Raw genomic sequence first — 15,131 nt, forward strand, 5'->3', positions numbered from 1 at the left:
TTCAGTTATTCTGTTTGTTTGGTTTTTTTTTAAAGCAGGCATAGCTAGCCTAGGAAAACTGACAGATTTTGAGTTCCAACAATGAAAGGAAGCAGTTAGAAAAAATACGGATTTTGTTTGCTTATCGTTTCTCTATTTTCTCTCTTTGCGGTAACCACTAAAGATGCCATAAAGACATCTGGAAATTAAATCCTAATTCATTGGGAACTGCCTTCTTCCAGAGTGAAATGATAGTTCTCTAACACAGTAGATTCTTCTGCTGTCTTGTACTTTCTCCATTTTCTCTCTTTGTAGGGATGTACAGCCTGCATCTGAGTTTTGCTTTATTGTTTTACATTGTTTCCTGGACAACTCCAATTCTTAATATTGACCTCCCACTGTTAGAAGTTTACCTCATCATCTTTCTTGATTAATTCAGCGTGGTAACATTCTTAAAAAATAAAGGCTGTAACTCAGATCAAGTACCTCCTTGGCAAAAAATGTTCCAGCACATGAAATAGATGTTGTTTGTATTGTCTTTACTAGTAAACACCTCTCACTCTCTCTCAGATTAATGACACGCTCTGATAAAGGCATGAAAACATCTATTACTCTTATGATAACCTCTAACAGTCTCTTCAGTTACAAAATCATGTTTGGAAGTATCTTGGGTCCCACACTCATACTGCAACATGCAACAACCCTCTCCCTTAAATCTCCTCAGAGACTGAAATCATTTGCAGTACGGAGTTTGACGTGTTCCCAGATACATGTAATATTCAACCAGTGCCACAGTCCTACATTCCTTTCACTGTCAGTCACACCGTCTCTTGTCATGAGCTCTCCCAGCATATAAAATATAAAGTACTTTGAATGAATTTATCTCATCTGAGAGTCAAATGAAAGTGTGTTTAGTGGAATGCCAGAACAGCAGAGCACTGCTGCATTCACCCTTTATCCTTCTTGCTGTTGCTGTCTTTTTCCATTTATCTGTTGTTGCAGGTTATTGCTGAATTGCACGGTTCTTCCTGCACTCATTTCTGGATTACAGGTTGACTCGGGGCAGGGTGGGGGGGAGAAAAAAAAAGATAAACAATCTTCTACATAATTTCTTCTCCCTCAGGTTCTGTAGAAAATTCAATCCACACAGGCTTGTTTTCCATGCCTCTTACACTGCTGTGACCTTCCTTAGAACGAAGATTTGTCCTGCTGAGCTTCCTGAATTTCTTTTTTCTGTTTCTAGTCTCAAATAGAACCACCTTTTGTTCACCAGTTTCCCCTCTAACTGCTATATCTTGAGAAATGCTTCTTGCAGAAAAAAACCACCATCTTTGTTGAAAGCATAATCTACTTTAACGTGATTTTTAACTCATTAGGTGTTTTGTTTTCAAATCAACTTCCTGTTATCACAGCAGTTGTGTATGTCCTACTTACTGCAGACACTGATTTTATTGCAGCAACAGAACGCCGTTGCAGCAGTGTTATTTAAACAGGTCTGGGTTTATTTTTAGTAATTAATTACAACTAAAATTCTAACATGGGAGGGAAGTGGATTCCTAAATCATTTAAAGGCCTACAAGAAAATTTACCATATTTCTTGCCATATGTTCAAGTTCTGCAAAAGTTGCAGTAATGAGGAATATGTTAAAAATGCATTTGTAGGTTATGCGTTGCTTCCTCAGGTGTTTCCCCAGTTCTTCTCCCCTTTTTTCCTTTAGCGAAAGGTGAACTCTTGCAGAGCTGGAGCGTGTCAGACTGTGCTACAGGGGCAAGTTCCTGCATGTCAGAGCAACTCATAAGACAGGAAAATGGGCTAAGTGAGGCAGACTTACGTGTTCCCTTTACACCTCTCATTTATGGTTAGTGGCTGCACATGCTGTTGCTCACAAAGTAAATCTCCAGCTGGAAGTTAAAACCATTTCATGTTGCCAAATAGACAGTTGGAGCTGTAACCAGATCTTGCTCTTGCAAAAGTCACTGTGCCCTTAGAAGTGTGGCAGCATCTTGCACTTGCAGCACCGCTCCAACCTTTGCCTGTGTTGGTAGCTACCGTGGGCTTGTGTGACTCAAAGAAATGGCCCGTGTACTCAGGATCAGGTTGTAAGTAAATCAGTCAACAACCTAGTGTAGTGTTTAAGGGACACTTACTCAGGATAACATTGAGATCACTGGGAATTATTACTTTTCAAAGAGCTTGAGCTCTCAGATTGGAGCTCAGCATTAAGGTGTGCTGGTAATTGTTTTGCCTTCATCATGTCCAGGAATCTTTAGGTGCAATGTCTCTTACAATACAAGCAGTAAAGAAAAGACACCATGCTCACTGTGTGTGGTTTGTTTTCAACAGAGGTTTCCTTGGATGAGTGCTCCTATTCAAGTTGGATTAGTTGGATTCTGGTAAGTGACTTCTTTGGCTTGTGCATGCTATTAAGAGAGACTTGTAGGGTTTTTTTGGAGAAAGTAACAATATTTCTGATTTGTTCAAAGAATAAAAAGTTGAGAGACTGGATGAGGATACTGATATGGAGGTAATTGATGATACATGTAAAAAAAGTCATTAGTAATGAAGAAGCAGCCAAGAAAACACAGAGGGAGGGAGAAAGAAAGGGAATGGTAAAAAGGCATGTAGCAGCTCGATTCGAAAAGATGCTTTGGCTGTTACCTCCTGTAGAGGCTGCATTCTTGAAACATTTGGTTAATGGAAAGTTTTCATTTGCTGTTGTCTAGCATAAAGTTGGCATACACACAAATGCAAAACAGCGGAAGGACATCAAATCATCGGGTTTTTTGTTACTGTAGTAAGTTGTCAGTAGTCTTACTACTGTATTCAGTAAGTACTTGTCACACCTTGCCCCAGCACAGCCACCAATCCCCCACAAGGTTTCAAAGGTTCATCTACTGTTCATGCTGTTTCTTCATCCTCTTCAGGCCAGTCCACCCTGCTTCTTGCCTCTCCTACATCCAGGGCAGCTGCTCCTCCTCCTCCCTCTGCTTCTTCCAGGTCTTTGATTGGCTGCTCCTCTTCTATACCCCTTAGAGCTATTTAACTACTTAGCAGGAACCAGCCCCAGCTGCACCTTATGCACATCAGCCAACCCACGGCCCCTGGAAGCCAGCCGACAGCTGTATATTGTTAATTAACCCAGCTTCATTCCTCTACAGCTTTCTGCCTAGAAGACCAGTCTTAAGGGTTTTGAATTCTCTTTTAGCACCCTAAATATTGTAAACCCATTTTTTTGTCTCCTGCAGTCTTGTGTTTGCAACACCCCTGTGTTGTGCGCTATTTCCTCAAAAAAGGTATGTATTCCTGATACATTATTCTTACTTTACTGTTACACTTCCAGATGCAATGTACTGCAGAGACAGAAACAAGTGGTCATTGCCTCCTAGAGCATACAGTCTTAATTCCCATATAACAAGTGTGATAAACATGAGAATATTCAGAAAAATAACTGTGTTACTCATCAGTAATATATAAAGGTTGAATTAAGCTTGAGATGCAGCTACCAATAATAGTGAATGAGAGGTTTGGGTGAGTAATTTAACCATACTATTTCAAGCTGAGAAGTTTGAGCTTAATAATACAAAGTTAAGAATCACTGAAATGATTCATAAAAAAGGCTAATGTGGCCCAAACAATGCATTCATGTTCTGTAAGGTTATGGCTTCCTTAAATATAGTCAGAGCCCATTTTGTTTTCAGCTGGGAACTCCTCTGGTTATACAGAGCAGCACTTGACTATACATGCTTATTTGTAATTGGATTAATATTTTCCCAGAAAGGCTTTTTCATGAATACACAAATAGCTCAGTACTGAAATACTGTCTTAGAAACAATAGTCATCATAGCTGAAATCATAATGAAACCTGAATGGGTTACCCACAAATAATGTAATTGGCCATATGTAATACGAATAGGGTCTTGAATTCAGCCAAGCCATCCCTCTCCTACCATTAGTGGCTGCCTAAACTTGACAAGCTGCCAAATGTAGCTTAAACAATGCAGGCTGCAGTCAAATCTGTTAAAATATTGAGCAACTAAAGTAGCTTTTGACTTCCAGAAACTTCTCCTCTGATGTAATTGAGTATAACAAAGCTGTCTGATAGGATGTTTCCCTGCCTGGCATAGCAGAGTTGTGGTAGTTAAGTATCACTTGGCTTCCTGGAGATGCCTTTAAAAACAAGCATAGCAAGTGTGGTACACTTCTTAATTTTAACCAGAGCATTCCATTTCGAGGAAGATCAGACCTTAAACTATATTTAAGAAGTCACAGCTGTTATAGATGACCCAGCAAGTTTATTCACTTTACTATGAGATTTATTTTTATAAAAATAAACCTTTTATTCAGTTGAATAAAAACAGACAGTTAAATATGCAAATACATTGTATTTAATAATAACAACAATAGAAACTTACTTTCCTAAAGCTAGCAACAAACCTCAAGCAACTAGGTAGATTACTATCCTTACAGTATTTTACATTCAGGTGTTTATCATATATAACCATTTTACTGTTTCTTTTGCATAGTTCTATGTCTGTAACACGCTTGGAGCCAGAATTGCAAGCCAAGATCCAAGAGAACAACCCTGAACTAGAACGTGTGTACTTTAATAAAGGATTATAATTCAAGGAAGGGAAAATATATTTCAAGGAGGATCTTGTGAACTTATTTTTTAATTATGTACCAACAAAGTTGAAGATAAGAACTCACTTTTAACTTGTCTTTTTGTTAAAAAAACTTTGGTCATCCACATTCTTTTATATTTAAAAGACTTTCCTTGTTGTAGTGTTTAAATTGCAGAAGGCCATTTTGTCCACTTTGGTATCGATTAAAAGTTTATAAACATACATATCTAAAAATGTTTACATAAACTCAAGAAGCTACAATAACAATAAACAAGTACAGACAAAAAAAAAGATGCTATTATATTGGATTTGCCACCTGTGCCAGTAATAGCAGGGCAGGGATCCCTTTGTGAAAAGTCATTGAGCAACTGAACGAAGTTGCCACCCTCTGCCAGCAACAGGACTAGTAGCTGAACGTGACATAAGGTTGTAGAGGAAGGGCTTTTTGGTAGGAGGTTGTAGGTTTTCCCTGTTGGTACAGAAACGTTTCTTTATGCTAGATGGTGTAGGAGCCTGGAGCTTCTGCACAGTGTGGTACTGTTCAGCAATGCAAGTTGTTTTCTTCCGCAGGTCTAGTTTTACCAGCATCATGTTGTTGTGCAGTTCTGCCAGTGTCTGGTCCTGAGAAATGGAAGGCAGGATATGTAAAGATATGACAAATTGCCTAGCTTTCTGGTTACTATGAACTGAAGAGGATAATTTTCTATTTTTTTTTGCCAAAACTCATTAACTGGAGTGCTAAATAAGGCCATGCATAAAGCTTCTGCTGTCAACAGCGTAGCAGTTCAGTAACAAAATAGGGGCAGTAAGGCTAGGAAAAAGCCAAATCCATCCTGCTGCAACATGCTGCCGTAGCAACTGTGACAGAGTGAAGTGGATACAGAAGTGAGAACTCTGAATTCTCTTAAGTGCAGGCTGCCCATTAACTGAACAGGAACAATTTGGGTCTCCTTTGGAGAGTCAACTATACAGTCTGACTTGGCCATTGAAAAAATTAGTAATAGAGCTTGTACTTAATGTAATAGTGTCTAGAGAATAAGTTATTTTTATCTGCTGCAAGAACTTTATTCTGTTGATGACGGGAAAGTGCATAGACTAAATCCCACCCCATGCAAGCCACAATAAAACAGACACGTTACCTGTTTAGCCAGAATGTCATCACACATACAAAGGGCTTCTCGAAGTTTCCCTGCACTTGTAGTGTGGCAGCATGCTCTCCCTGCAGACTGAAGACACACTCCAAGTTTTTGTAATTCTGAACGCAGCAGTCTGATGTTCTGCAGAAGAAAGATTTAATACAATAGCTAACTTTGACATTGCTCTGCAAGCAAAGCTGCTCCAGCGTAATTCAGACACAGAACACTGAGGGAAGATCCTGTCTGAGTGAGGTACACTGGGATCACAGATACCACAGCCTTCCACATCTCAAGGATTTGTTTTCAACAGACCCAGTTCACCTTCAACTATTTGTTTAAAAACCTGAAAATGGCAACTCCAAACACAGTTTAAACTGGCAACCACCTTGCCTCCAAGCATTCCTTTCTGTAACACAGAGTTACCTTCTGTCCATCCTCCAGCTTCCTGTCTACATCCACGGTAATGGGTCTGGCAGAGGGAGGTGGCTGCATTAATTTCTGGTACTTGCACAACTCTATAAACAGACAAAAAGTAGTGAGCAACAGTACATTCATAAGCTTTCAGTTTTTCTGAAGTCAAGACTTCCCTTGAGATAAGCTACCACAGGCAAGCTGAGAAAAGCTTTGTATTTGTGCAGACATTCCAGACTTCTCCCTTTCAATTACACAAGGGACTTTAGAATTTGAACAGGGAGCTGAAAATGGACTTTAAGGGAGGATCATGTCAAAAAGTGAAACCTTGTCTGTCCAGTGCATTATTCCCATCATGTACAACTCAGATTGGATTCAGACATCCTGAAACCACTAATGTACCCTACTCAAAAAAGTATCTGTAACCTTCTACAAGGATTGCTCAGGCATAGTTCAGAACCAGTGCAGCATCACTGCCTTACCTGCTCTTACAGCATTTAACTCCATTTGGCATTGCTCGTGTCTAGCCTTAGTATCTTCCAGCTCCTGTTGCAGAGCGCATGAGGTAGCCACTCGCTTTGATCGACGCAAGCCTTGCCCCGAGTTCTTTTGCTTAGTATTCAAGCTTTCCAATTTTTGTTTTGCCTCCTGCAGAGCAGCTTGGAGCTCCTCAATCTTCTCATCACGTTCCTTAGGAAGCAAGTTTGTTCAAACATTTAGCAAGATTTTCTTGACACAGCTTCTATGAAGCTTTCAATGTCTTTCTTCCAAGGGACTCTCTCAATCACATACACTTCACATGTTGGACCCAGCCTTTAATGTCCTTTAAGTGAAAACAGTGAACCCATTTCCTGGGAGTTTAAGCCCCTTTTTTACAGCCTCTGAAGGTACTTTTTGAGAGTTGGCATCTCCAGAGATGTCTGCAGCAAGACCCAGAGGCCACTCAAATGCCATGGCATGAAAAATACAGACAGGCCCATACTCATCATCACAGCTAGGAATAAGAAGAAAACTAACTAACTTGTGTTAACCTGAAAAGTGCAAGTAAACCACTAGCAAAAAGAATAAGGGAGGAGAGCTCTGCTCACGAACAAATAGAGGAGTCAGAATGGTTACCCATTAGCTTCCAGATTAAAGGCTGAAAATTAGAAAACCTAGCGAGCTACATAAAGTAGTATATAAAAAGCAAAAATTGTGTATAAAGCTATCAAATAATATTACAAAAAATGCCTCAAAAACCAAAATCTTTCCTTTCAGGTTTGCATAAGTCACCATACTGGACTCAAATACCTCTAGTCCCCTCTCAACCCACTGCCACTTTCCTGATGTCATTTCACTGCCCTGAACAAACCTGGATCTTCTCCTGGTAATAGTCACTCAGCGACTCCTTCAGGGTACTCAGTTTATCCTCATACAGTTCCTCCAGCAGCTCAATCTGAGTATCCATATGTTCGCTACAAAGAGAACAAACAACATGTCAGGGTCTGGCAATTCTTAGTACTGTAGCACACCTTGAACAAAGGGAGGGAGACAGCATAAGCTGTACCTCCACCATTGCTCCTTCTTTTGCATGCGCTCCAGCATCTCATCGCAGATCTCCTCACGGAGGCGCGCTTCTAGTTGCAGCTTCTCGTACCGCTCTTGCACCAGCAGTAATCGTACAGCTTCTGCTACATGCAACAAGTGCTGCAAGAACGACACAAACTCCATTGCCCACACTGCACAACACAATTAAGACCTTATATAGATTAGGTGATCCCCTATCTGTAGGCTGGAGCGATCTAGGTTTAAGATTCTTTTAGTCACTTGGGAAGAGAGGTTACCAGGTTTGCTCTTCATTCCTCTCCCATGAGATGGCTTAAACACCGCACTGCAGGTGGAGCAATCTCCACAGCAGCTTCCCCTACAGCACCACCCAGGGCTGCACCTGCATTTGCTACCTTGACACGCTACAACCCAAGTCTCTGTAGGTACACGACTTCCATCTTGATCTTTCAGCTATTCCAGCTGCCTGCTTTGATTATCGAGGAAGTTTGATAATTTTTCCTCAGTTTAGCCATCTGTTTTGCATGTTTTTTGATCTCTAGATTTCCCTTGCAGAGCAGGGATTGTAGGTCAGCAACTGAGCTCTTACTGTCCCTATTCCATAGCTGACAAAGCATTTCCAGATTAACCATGGGCTTCAGATTTAGACCAACTGTGGAATGTTTTCCTCATTGATTCCCAGTTTCCTGCATCCTATATCCTTCTGAGGTTCTCTGACATGTTTTGGTGTAGGGCCAAGCTTCAGCCCTACCTCCCAGGCCAAAGCTAACAGTCATGTTCTTGCTCCTCTATCCATAAAGGCTGTAAAACAAATCACAACTCACCTCTTTGTCATACATGGAGGCATCTGCTTCATCATCACTGCCTCCTTCCGATACCACTTCTGCTGCTGCTGCTGTTGCCTCTGAACCCTGGCTGGTTCGCCTCTTGTGCTCTTTCATGATTGACTGGATGGATGGAATGCCCAGCTTCGTGGGAGGTGTCTGAACAAGCTGAAGGGGAAGAGGCCATTATTACTAGTCCATAAAGCCTGGAAGCTTTATAGTCTTTAAACATGGCATTTCTCTGCAACCCTTTGCATTTAGCAAAGTCTGGAAATACTATAAAGGTAGTAATCCACTGGAGAAGCACAGGGAAGACTTGCAAGCGTTGCCCCTGCCTTGTGGTAGAAAGGAGCCCATTCCCACAGAAGCAGGCTGTATCCTGACCATGCCGTGATGCTGGTGCATGCTACTTACCTGGCTGGCAATGGCTGAGAACTTGGCTACATGGAGCGTTTCATCATATGTAGATGCACACTGATTAATGTTAACAATCATACAAGAGTGCCCACGTCCAGTGAAGAAACCTTGGAACACACGGGTTAGCTTGCTGTCCCGGAAGGGAACCACGGTGTGCTTCATTCTGTGGGGAGAGAAAAGAGTGAGCCCATGGGAAAGCAGAACAGCCTCCCCATAGTCTCCCTCTGGAGTTCGGGATACTCACTTGGACTGCTGGTTCTGGCGGAGGGCAGCAATGCAGCGACCCAGCGTGTGGAGGGAGGTATTGATGTTGTTTGCCTCTTTCATTCGGTCCCCGCTTTTCAGGTCTTTGCAGCGTTCTGACCCCGCAAGGTCACACAAGGATAACCTGAAGAAAACACAGGCGATATTCACGCGACTTACTAGGTTTGTCCTATTCTGTGCTGGTTTAGAATTGAGACCTCCTGCGATCACCTACCCTGCTCACCTTCGCCATAAGGGCACAGAAAGCTCTTTTGGGATGTACGGGCTATTGCTGGACCGAAACCCCCAAGTGTAGGGGTTGCACAAGGTAACAGCAACATGAGCCTTACAGCATCAAGTTCAAAGACCCTTTGCCAGTTCTCAGGACAGCCACTTCCCAGGTACTGCGACAACCCATTTCCAGATAACTACATCCCAGAACAGGCATCAAGCAGCACTCTGGTCAGCCCCTGCTGCAAGACCAAGGTTACTCACATTTACCTACATTCAGAAAGCCTGAGAATTACCTCAAGTTGCACTTTGCAGTACTCCTCACAAACTCTTCAGTCAGTTCCAAGTCTTAAGAGTGGGAACATTTACTCCTTCTAAGTACTTTCACCAAGACCTTCCTCAAGATACTTCCCATACCCCAGATCCACAACAAGAGACACAGAGAAGTTGAGTCTCCAGGGAACACCCCCAGATCCTAGAGAGTATGAAACTTACTCGCTGATTTTAACAATTCCAGTGCCACCTCTTTGCAAGTGTAGAATCCGAATGGAGAAGACACTGTGACTGCAAAGAAACATGCAGATTTTTAGAAAGGAAATGCAACCTTTAGAAGCCCATATAGAAATACAAAATTGTATTTCTACCTAAATGACCTCCCTCTCCCTTCAGACCTGCGACTGGAGTTGTGGTTCATGTGGGTGCTAGCAAAACTCTGGTTTTTCCGACCCAGTTTCAGGAGCTTCCAGGCCTCATCAGCATCCTGGACATTGATCCAGTTCAGATCTGGAAAAGCAGGCATGCATTGGGCAAGCCAGTTAGGAGACTTACAGAAAACTTAATTATCTCAGCCCCAACTTCACCATTGCATCTCCTCGACATTAACAAACTTAACAGTTCCATAATCCAAAAGCAGAGAGCTCTGAGGGGCCGCAGATGACATTGTGCTCCCAACACATCATTGCTAAGCCACCCAATCAGTCCTCAAGTCTCCCTAGCAGGCCAATAAAAATATCTTTCAGGTAAATCTACCTTTCACATAGGGGCTGCCAGTCTGGTCTTCACAGAGCCGCAGTGTCTGCCTCTTGCGGGTCCGGCTAGGTAAAGCCGGTTCTAACAAGTCATAGATTAACTCATTGTAAATCTCAAAAAAGGAGACCCAGATGGAGAACTGCACATCTCCTGCGTCGGTGAGTGAAACACAATCCGAGTCAGCCCAGCGAGGGCCTGGTTCTGGGGAGGGGAGGAAAATAAAAAAAATCATGACCACGTTTTTTTCACAGGTCCGACCTAAACTGTTTAGCTAGAGTGAGATATCTTTCTTCAGCAGAAACTACCCCACAAATTATTCTATATACCTCCTCCTATTTGGATCTACTTTAATGCCTGTCCCCGGTGAGACAGCCTAAAGTGTCCTCCATTCTGTGTAAGGACTTTTTATATCCTTGATCTTGACGCCAGAAGGATAGGACATTTCAAACATAACACTTCCCAGTATACGTCAAGTTTTATTCTTTGTTACCTCAATCACTCCATGCTTCTGGACACCATACCAGCTAGTAGTTCCTCCTCAAAAGTCTGAGCACAAGTGCTCAGTGCAACATGTCACTTTAGCACCCTACTTTCTGGCTATCCCCATAATCTTGCATTCAGCTGCTTAATAACCAACAATATTCCCTGAAGTGTCTCTCCAGTAACTTCAAATCACAAGGCTTGGTTATTACGCAGTGGTGAATTCACATGTTGGCAAGATGCACATACAAAGTTCTTCAGCCCTGACGTCCTTATTTTTCAAAAGGGAGAATTTGTGAAACTACAGCACCTTTGCTCCGTTAGCCACAACAGAGCATCCAAATAACCATCACCTTTTCTTCCTCCGTTCTCCAACAACAAGTAGCAGGTAGTATGCAACAGGCTTCCAGACATACCTTCTTGCTGGCTGGTGTCCGAATGGTTGGCGAGTTGGCTAGATGAAGAGAGGCCAGCAACTCCACTGTCAAAACTGCAACCAGTGGTGGCCTGGAGCCGAGATTCAGTAGTGGGACGCCTCTTCTGTGACATTAACAGCTCCTCCTGGAAGGAAACAGAGAACATGAGCACGTATGTAGTGTGACACCATCCTTTCCCTGTTAAACCTCCTAGAAGCCACACACTTACCTCACGCAGACCCCCCCGCAGCACGGTCTGCTTCTTGTTCTCCTCCTGCCGCACCTGCGTGCTGTTCAGCAAGATCACCTCATTGGAGAGGGAAGGCTTCACATCCATGGCTTGGTACAGCTGGTCCCCCACACTGTTGAAGATGACCGCTAAGGAGCGAGGCAGAATCCCCCCATCTTTGTTGGTGCCTGAAGCAAGAATAGCAGCAAGCTGAGGATTCACATGTAGCAGCAGACAACTCCCTCAACAGGCTACTAACACCTGGTGTTTTCCTTACCCTGAATAGTGTGAGTCTTCCCTGAATTGGTGATGCCATAGGTGTAAACCAGCCAGTTCTGCCCATTCAGGACATCCTTTATGATCTGCTTCATTGTCGCATCAAAGAACAATTTCTGCCCCACATCTGGTCCAAAGATCTGCAAACAAAACATATGAAAAATGGCTTCATGTAGATCTGTCCAATCTTTTGACTGCTGATGGTTGTTCAAGTGATTTTACGTAGTCCCTTGTTCCCTCCACTAACCCCACATCATGAGCAACAGACCCACCAGTAATTCCAGTCCAAGCCCCCTACATAAATAAACTGATCACTTGCTTAATCCAGGAACATCTAATATCACTACAGCCTCATGAACAAGAGTTCAGCATTTGCTGCCAAAAAAGTTGTCAGGATCAGCTTAAAAAGAGAAAAACTAAAGCAGCAGCAACAGAAACAAACTTAAGTAGAGGCGTGTTGTGGTTTAACCCCAGCCAGCAACCAAGCACCACACAGCCAATTGCTCACTCCCCCCTACCTGGAGGGATGGGGGGCAGAATCAGAAAGAAATGTAAAACTTGAGAGTTGAGATACAAACAATTTAATAATTTAAACAGAATAAAGAGGTAAGAACATGAATAATAATAATTATGATGGAAAGGTGGGGAAAAAGGATAAAATCTGAAGGAAAAGGAAAAACAAGTGATGCACATACAACTGCTCACCACCTGCTGACTGATGCCCAGCCAGTCCCTGAGCAACAAACCGCCTCAGCTAACCCTCCAAGTTTATATACCAAGCATGACATCCCATAGTATGGGATACCTCTTCAGCTGGTTCAAGTCAGCTGACCTGGCTGTGTCCCTTCCCAGTCTTTTGTGCCCCTCCAGCCCCCTGGCTGGCAGGGCCCAAGAAACCAAAAAGTCATTGACTTCGTATAAACAGTACCCAGCAACAACATCAGTGCTGTTATCAACATTGTTCTCACATCATAGCCAAAACACAGCACCGTGCTAGCTACTAGGAAGAAAGTGAACTCATCCCAGCTGAAACCAGGACAAGACATTTGTATAAGACTGCATAGTTCACACGGTGCATTGGATGCAGTAGCATTAGTAAGCCAGCTTTTCAAGTGGTAAGGTGGGTTTAAGCTCAAAAAAACCTTCCAGATGAATTGTTTGTCCCAATTACCTACCTTGGTGAAAGAGAATCTGTGCATCGCTTGTCCTATTCCACGTTCTGTGCTCCGCATGTTGAAGGAGTCTTTAGGGGCTTTTAGAAAAAGTGTCTCCGAATTCTCAATGCAGACACAGCCCTAAAGAACACATAAACCTCCGTCATCACAACAGCTCACAAGAGGCCATAGCATAGACAGCAAAGGATAATATCATCTCCCAGCAGGCACACGGGCAACCAGCTCAGAGATTGCTTCACCCAGTGTCTCACCTGGTCTTCTCTTTTTTCCACCTCTATAGGTTTCAGAGGTCGAACTCTCAGATAGACCTTTAATTTTTCATTACTGTCTTCTGTTACAGCCTGCAAAAGTCAGCAGATTAAACATGGTAGCCAGAGAGGCAATACACAACCATCCATCAGAACACTAACAGAAGCCACAGCATGGAACACGTGTGGCTACCCCAACTAGTACTCAGTAGCTAATGGAGACTTCTTTGGTCCCAAAACCCCCAGCAAGGCCAGAACCTTTCTTAGGCATTTCCAGGCACAGCGTCCTTTTTTTTCTTTTTTTTTTTGTTTTTCTTTTGCTTATCTAGTAATTCAGACCAAACACCACACTAAGAGCCATCGTGTTTAAAGAACACTTGCTGGCTGTACCGTTCATAAGAGGAACTGCCCCCTGCAATACAACATTTTGGTCTAGCCCTTTCTGAAGGGTCTCTGTTAGCCCTGCACCACCAACGCCTTTGTACAGAGATGCAGCAGCTACAAGTCAAAACACTGCCCTGTTTGTAACAACAGAGCTCCAGCCTCACCTGCTGGGAACCCTCCAGATTTGGCGAGATGGCAGAGAACTCCGACAGCAGGTTCCTGTGCACATCAGTCGCAAACCCTGTCGCTGTAGATTCAAGAACAGGGGAGGCTGCAACACCGTCATCATCAGAGAACAGCCGAGGGGAGGCAGCTGATTGCTCCATTGCTCCTGGAGAAAAAGGGGCACAGGGAGGGTATAAGGTGATGTTGCAGCAGCCTTCTGGGAGCCCAGCGTTCGCTCCCTGCAGGTACACCCCGCTACAAGGTAACGTCCCACCACTGCCGCATCCACCCACTCCCCACAGCCACAGCTGCCGCACAGAACCCTCCCTCGGCACGGACACACGGTGCTGCGCCCGGTCACCAGGCAGGGCCCGGGACAGGGCACACCGGGCCCCCCCACCCCCGTCGCCCGCAACCGCGGCCCCCCACCCCCGTCGCCCGCAACCGCGGCCCCCCACCCCCGTCGCCCGCAACCGCGGCCCCCCACCCCCGTCGCCCGCAACCGCGGCCCCCCACCCCCGTCGCCCGCAACCGCGGCCCCCCACCCCCGTCGCCCGCAACCGCGGCCCCCCACCCCCGTCGCCCGCAACCGCGGCCCCCCCACCCCCGTCGCCCGCAACCGCGGCCCCCCACCCCCGTCGCCCGCAACCGCGGCCCCCCCACCCCCGTCGCCCGCAACCGCGGCCCCCCACCCCCGTCGCCCGCAACCGCGGCCCCCCACCCCCGTCGCCCGCAACCGCGGCCCCCCACCCCCGTCGCCCGCAACCGCGGCCCCCCACCCCCGTCGCCCGCAACCGCGGCCCCCCCACCCCCGTCGCCCGCAACCGCGGCCCCCCACCCCCGTCGCCCGCAACCGCGGCCCCCCACCCCCGTCGCCCGCAACCGCGGCCCCCCACCCCCGTCGCCCGCAACCGCGGCCCCCCACCCCCGTCGCCCGCAACCGCGGCCCCCCACCCCCGTCGCCCGCAACCGCGGCCCCCCACCCCCGTCGCCCGCAACCGCGGCCCCCCACCCCCGTCGCCCGCAACCGCGGCCCCCCACCCCCGTCGCCCGCAACCGCGGCCCCCCACCCCCGTCGCCCGCAACCGCGGCCCCCCACCCCCGTCGCCCGCAACCGCGGCCCCCCACCCCCGTCGCCCGCAACCGCGGCCCCCCACCCCCGTCGCCCGCAACCGCGGCCCCCCACCCCCGTCGCCCGCAACCGCGGCCCCCCACCCCCGTCGCCCGCCCCGCACCGGCGCCCACCTCTCACGCCGACGCCGCCTCTCCCGAGCGCACCGCACCGCCCAACTCCAGCTCCGGTTTTGGCGTTGCTACTCG

The 15,131-nt window shown here is 45.9% G+C and overlaps 2 protein-coding genes across 16 annotated transcripts in view; one reads left to right on the top strand and one right to left on the bottom strand.

Annotated features, from left to right (window-relative positions):
* Positions 1 to 11,426, top strand: part of SFXN1 (sideroflexin 1) — a 47,323-nt gene extending 35,897 nt beyond the window's left edge. For 9 of the 14 annotated variants that reach the window (XR_003559155.2, XM_055718638.1, XM_055718639.1 and 6 more), the window contains 3 exons: positions 2,324 to 2,373; positions 3,226 to 3,273; positions 4,504 to 4,620. Coding sequence is in view for 11 of the 14 variants with exons in the window: in XM_055718638.1 (XP_055574613.1) it covers positions 2,324 to 2,373; positions 3,226 to 3,273; positions 4,504 to 4,600 (195 nt within the window). In the remaining 3 variants the exon portion in view is untranslated. Of the gene's footprint in view, positions 1 to 294; positions 1,839 to 2,323; positions 2,374 to 3,225; positions 3,274 to 4,503; positions 4,621 to 7,406; positions 7,544 to 8,494; positions 8,635 to 11,303 lie in introns of those variants that run through there. The other 5 variants (XR_008733562.1, XR_008733563.1, XM_027802086.2 and 2 more) reach the window with 5 other exon arrangements.
* On the bottom strand, positions 4,709 to 15,130 carry KIF20A (kinesin family member 20A). 2 transcript variants are annotated; one of them, XM_055718634.1, is made up of 19 exons: positions 15,057 to 15,130; positions 13,811 to 13,977; positions 13,266 to 13,355; positions 13,015 to 13,134; positions 11,841 to 11,979; positions 11,564 to 11,751; positions 11,335 to 11,479; positions 10,439 to 10,639; positions 10,081 to 10,192; positions 9,905 to 9,973; positions 9,180 to 9,323; positions 8,933 to 9,098; positions 8,519 to 8,686; positions 7,696 to 7,835; positions 7,501 to 7,603; positions 6,632 to 6,839; positions 6,162 to 6,253; positions 5,742 to 5,879; positions 4,709 to 5,223 (listed from the first exon to the last, which is right to left on the bottom strand). In XM_055718634.1, the coding sequence occupies exons 2-19, from the start codon at positions 13,970 to 13,972 to the stop codon at positions 4,960 to 4,962; spliced, it is 2,649 nt and encodes an 882-aa protein (XP_055574609.1). In that variant the 5' UTR covers positions 13,973 to 13,977; positions 15,057 to 15,130; the 3' UTR covers positions 4,709 to 4,959. The 2 variants fall into 2 exon arrangements, with proteins under 2 accessions (XP_055574609.1, XP_055574608.1); XM_055718633.1 differs by having other exon boundaries at positions 11,335 to 11,751; positions 15,057 to 15,127.
* Position 15,131: the final 1 nt, after the last annotated feature.

Source organism: Falco cherrug, chromosome 8 (genome assembly GCF_023634085.1).
Source record: "Falco cherrug isolate bFalChe1 chromosome 8, bFalChe1.pri, whole genome shotgun sequence".
NCBI classification, from domain to species: domain Eukaryota; kingdom Metazoa; phylum Chordata; class Aves; order Falconiformes; family Falconidae; genus Falco; species Falco cherrug.

Coding starts and splice junctions, on each gene's coding strand:
- KIF20A (XM_055718633.1), bottom strand. CDS start 13,972: ATGGAGCAATCAGCTGCCTCCCCTCGGCTGTTCTCTGATGATGACGGT. Junction 10,193..10,438: donor TGGCAGCCCCTATGTGAAAG/GTAGATTTACCT, acceptor CTGCTTTTCCAG/ATCTGAACTGGATCAATGTC. Junction 6,840..7,500: donor ATTACCAGGAGAAGATCCAG/GTTTGTTCAGGG, acceptor TTGCTTCCTAAG/GAACGTGATGAGAAGATTGA.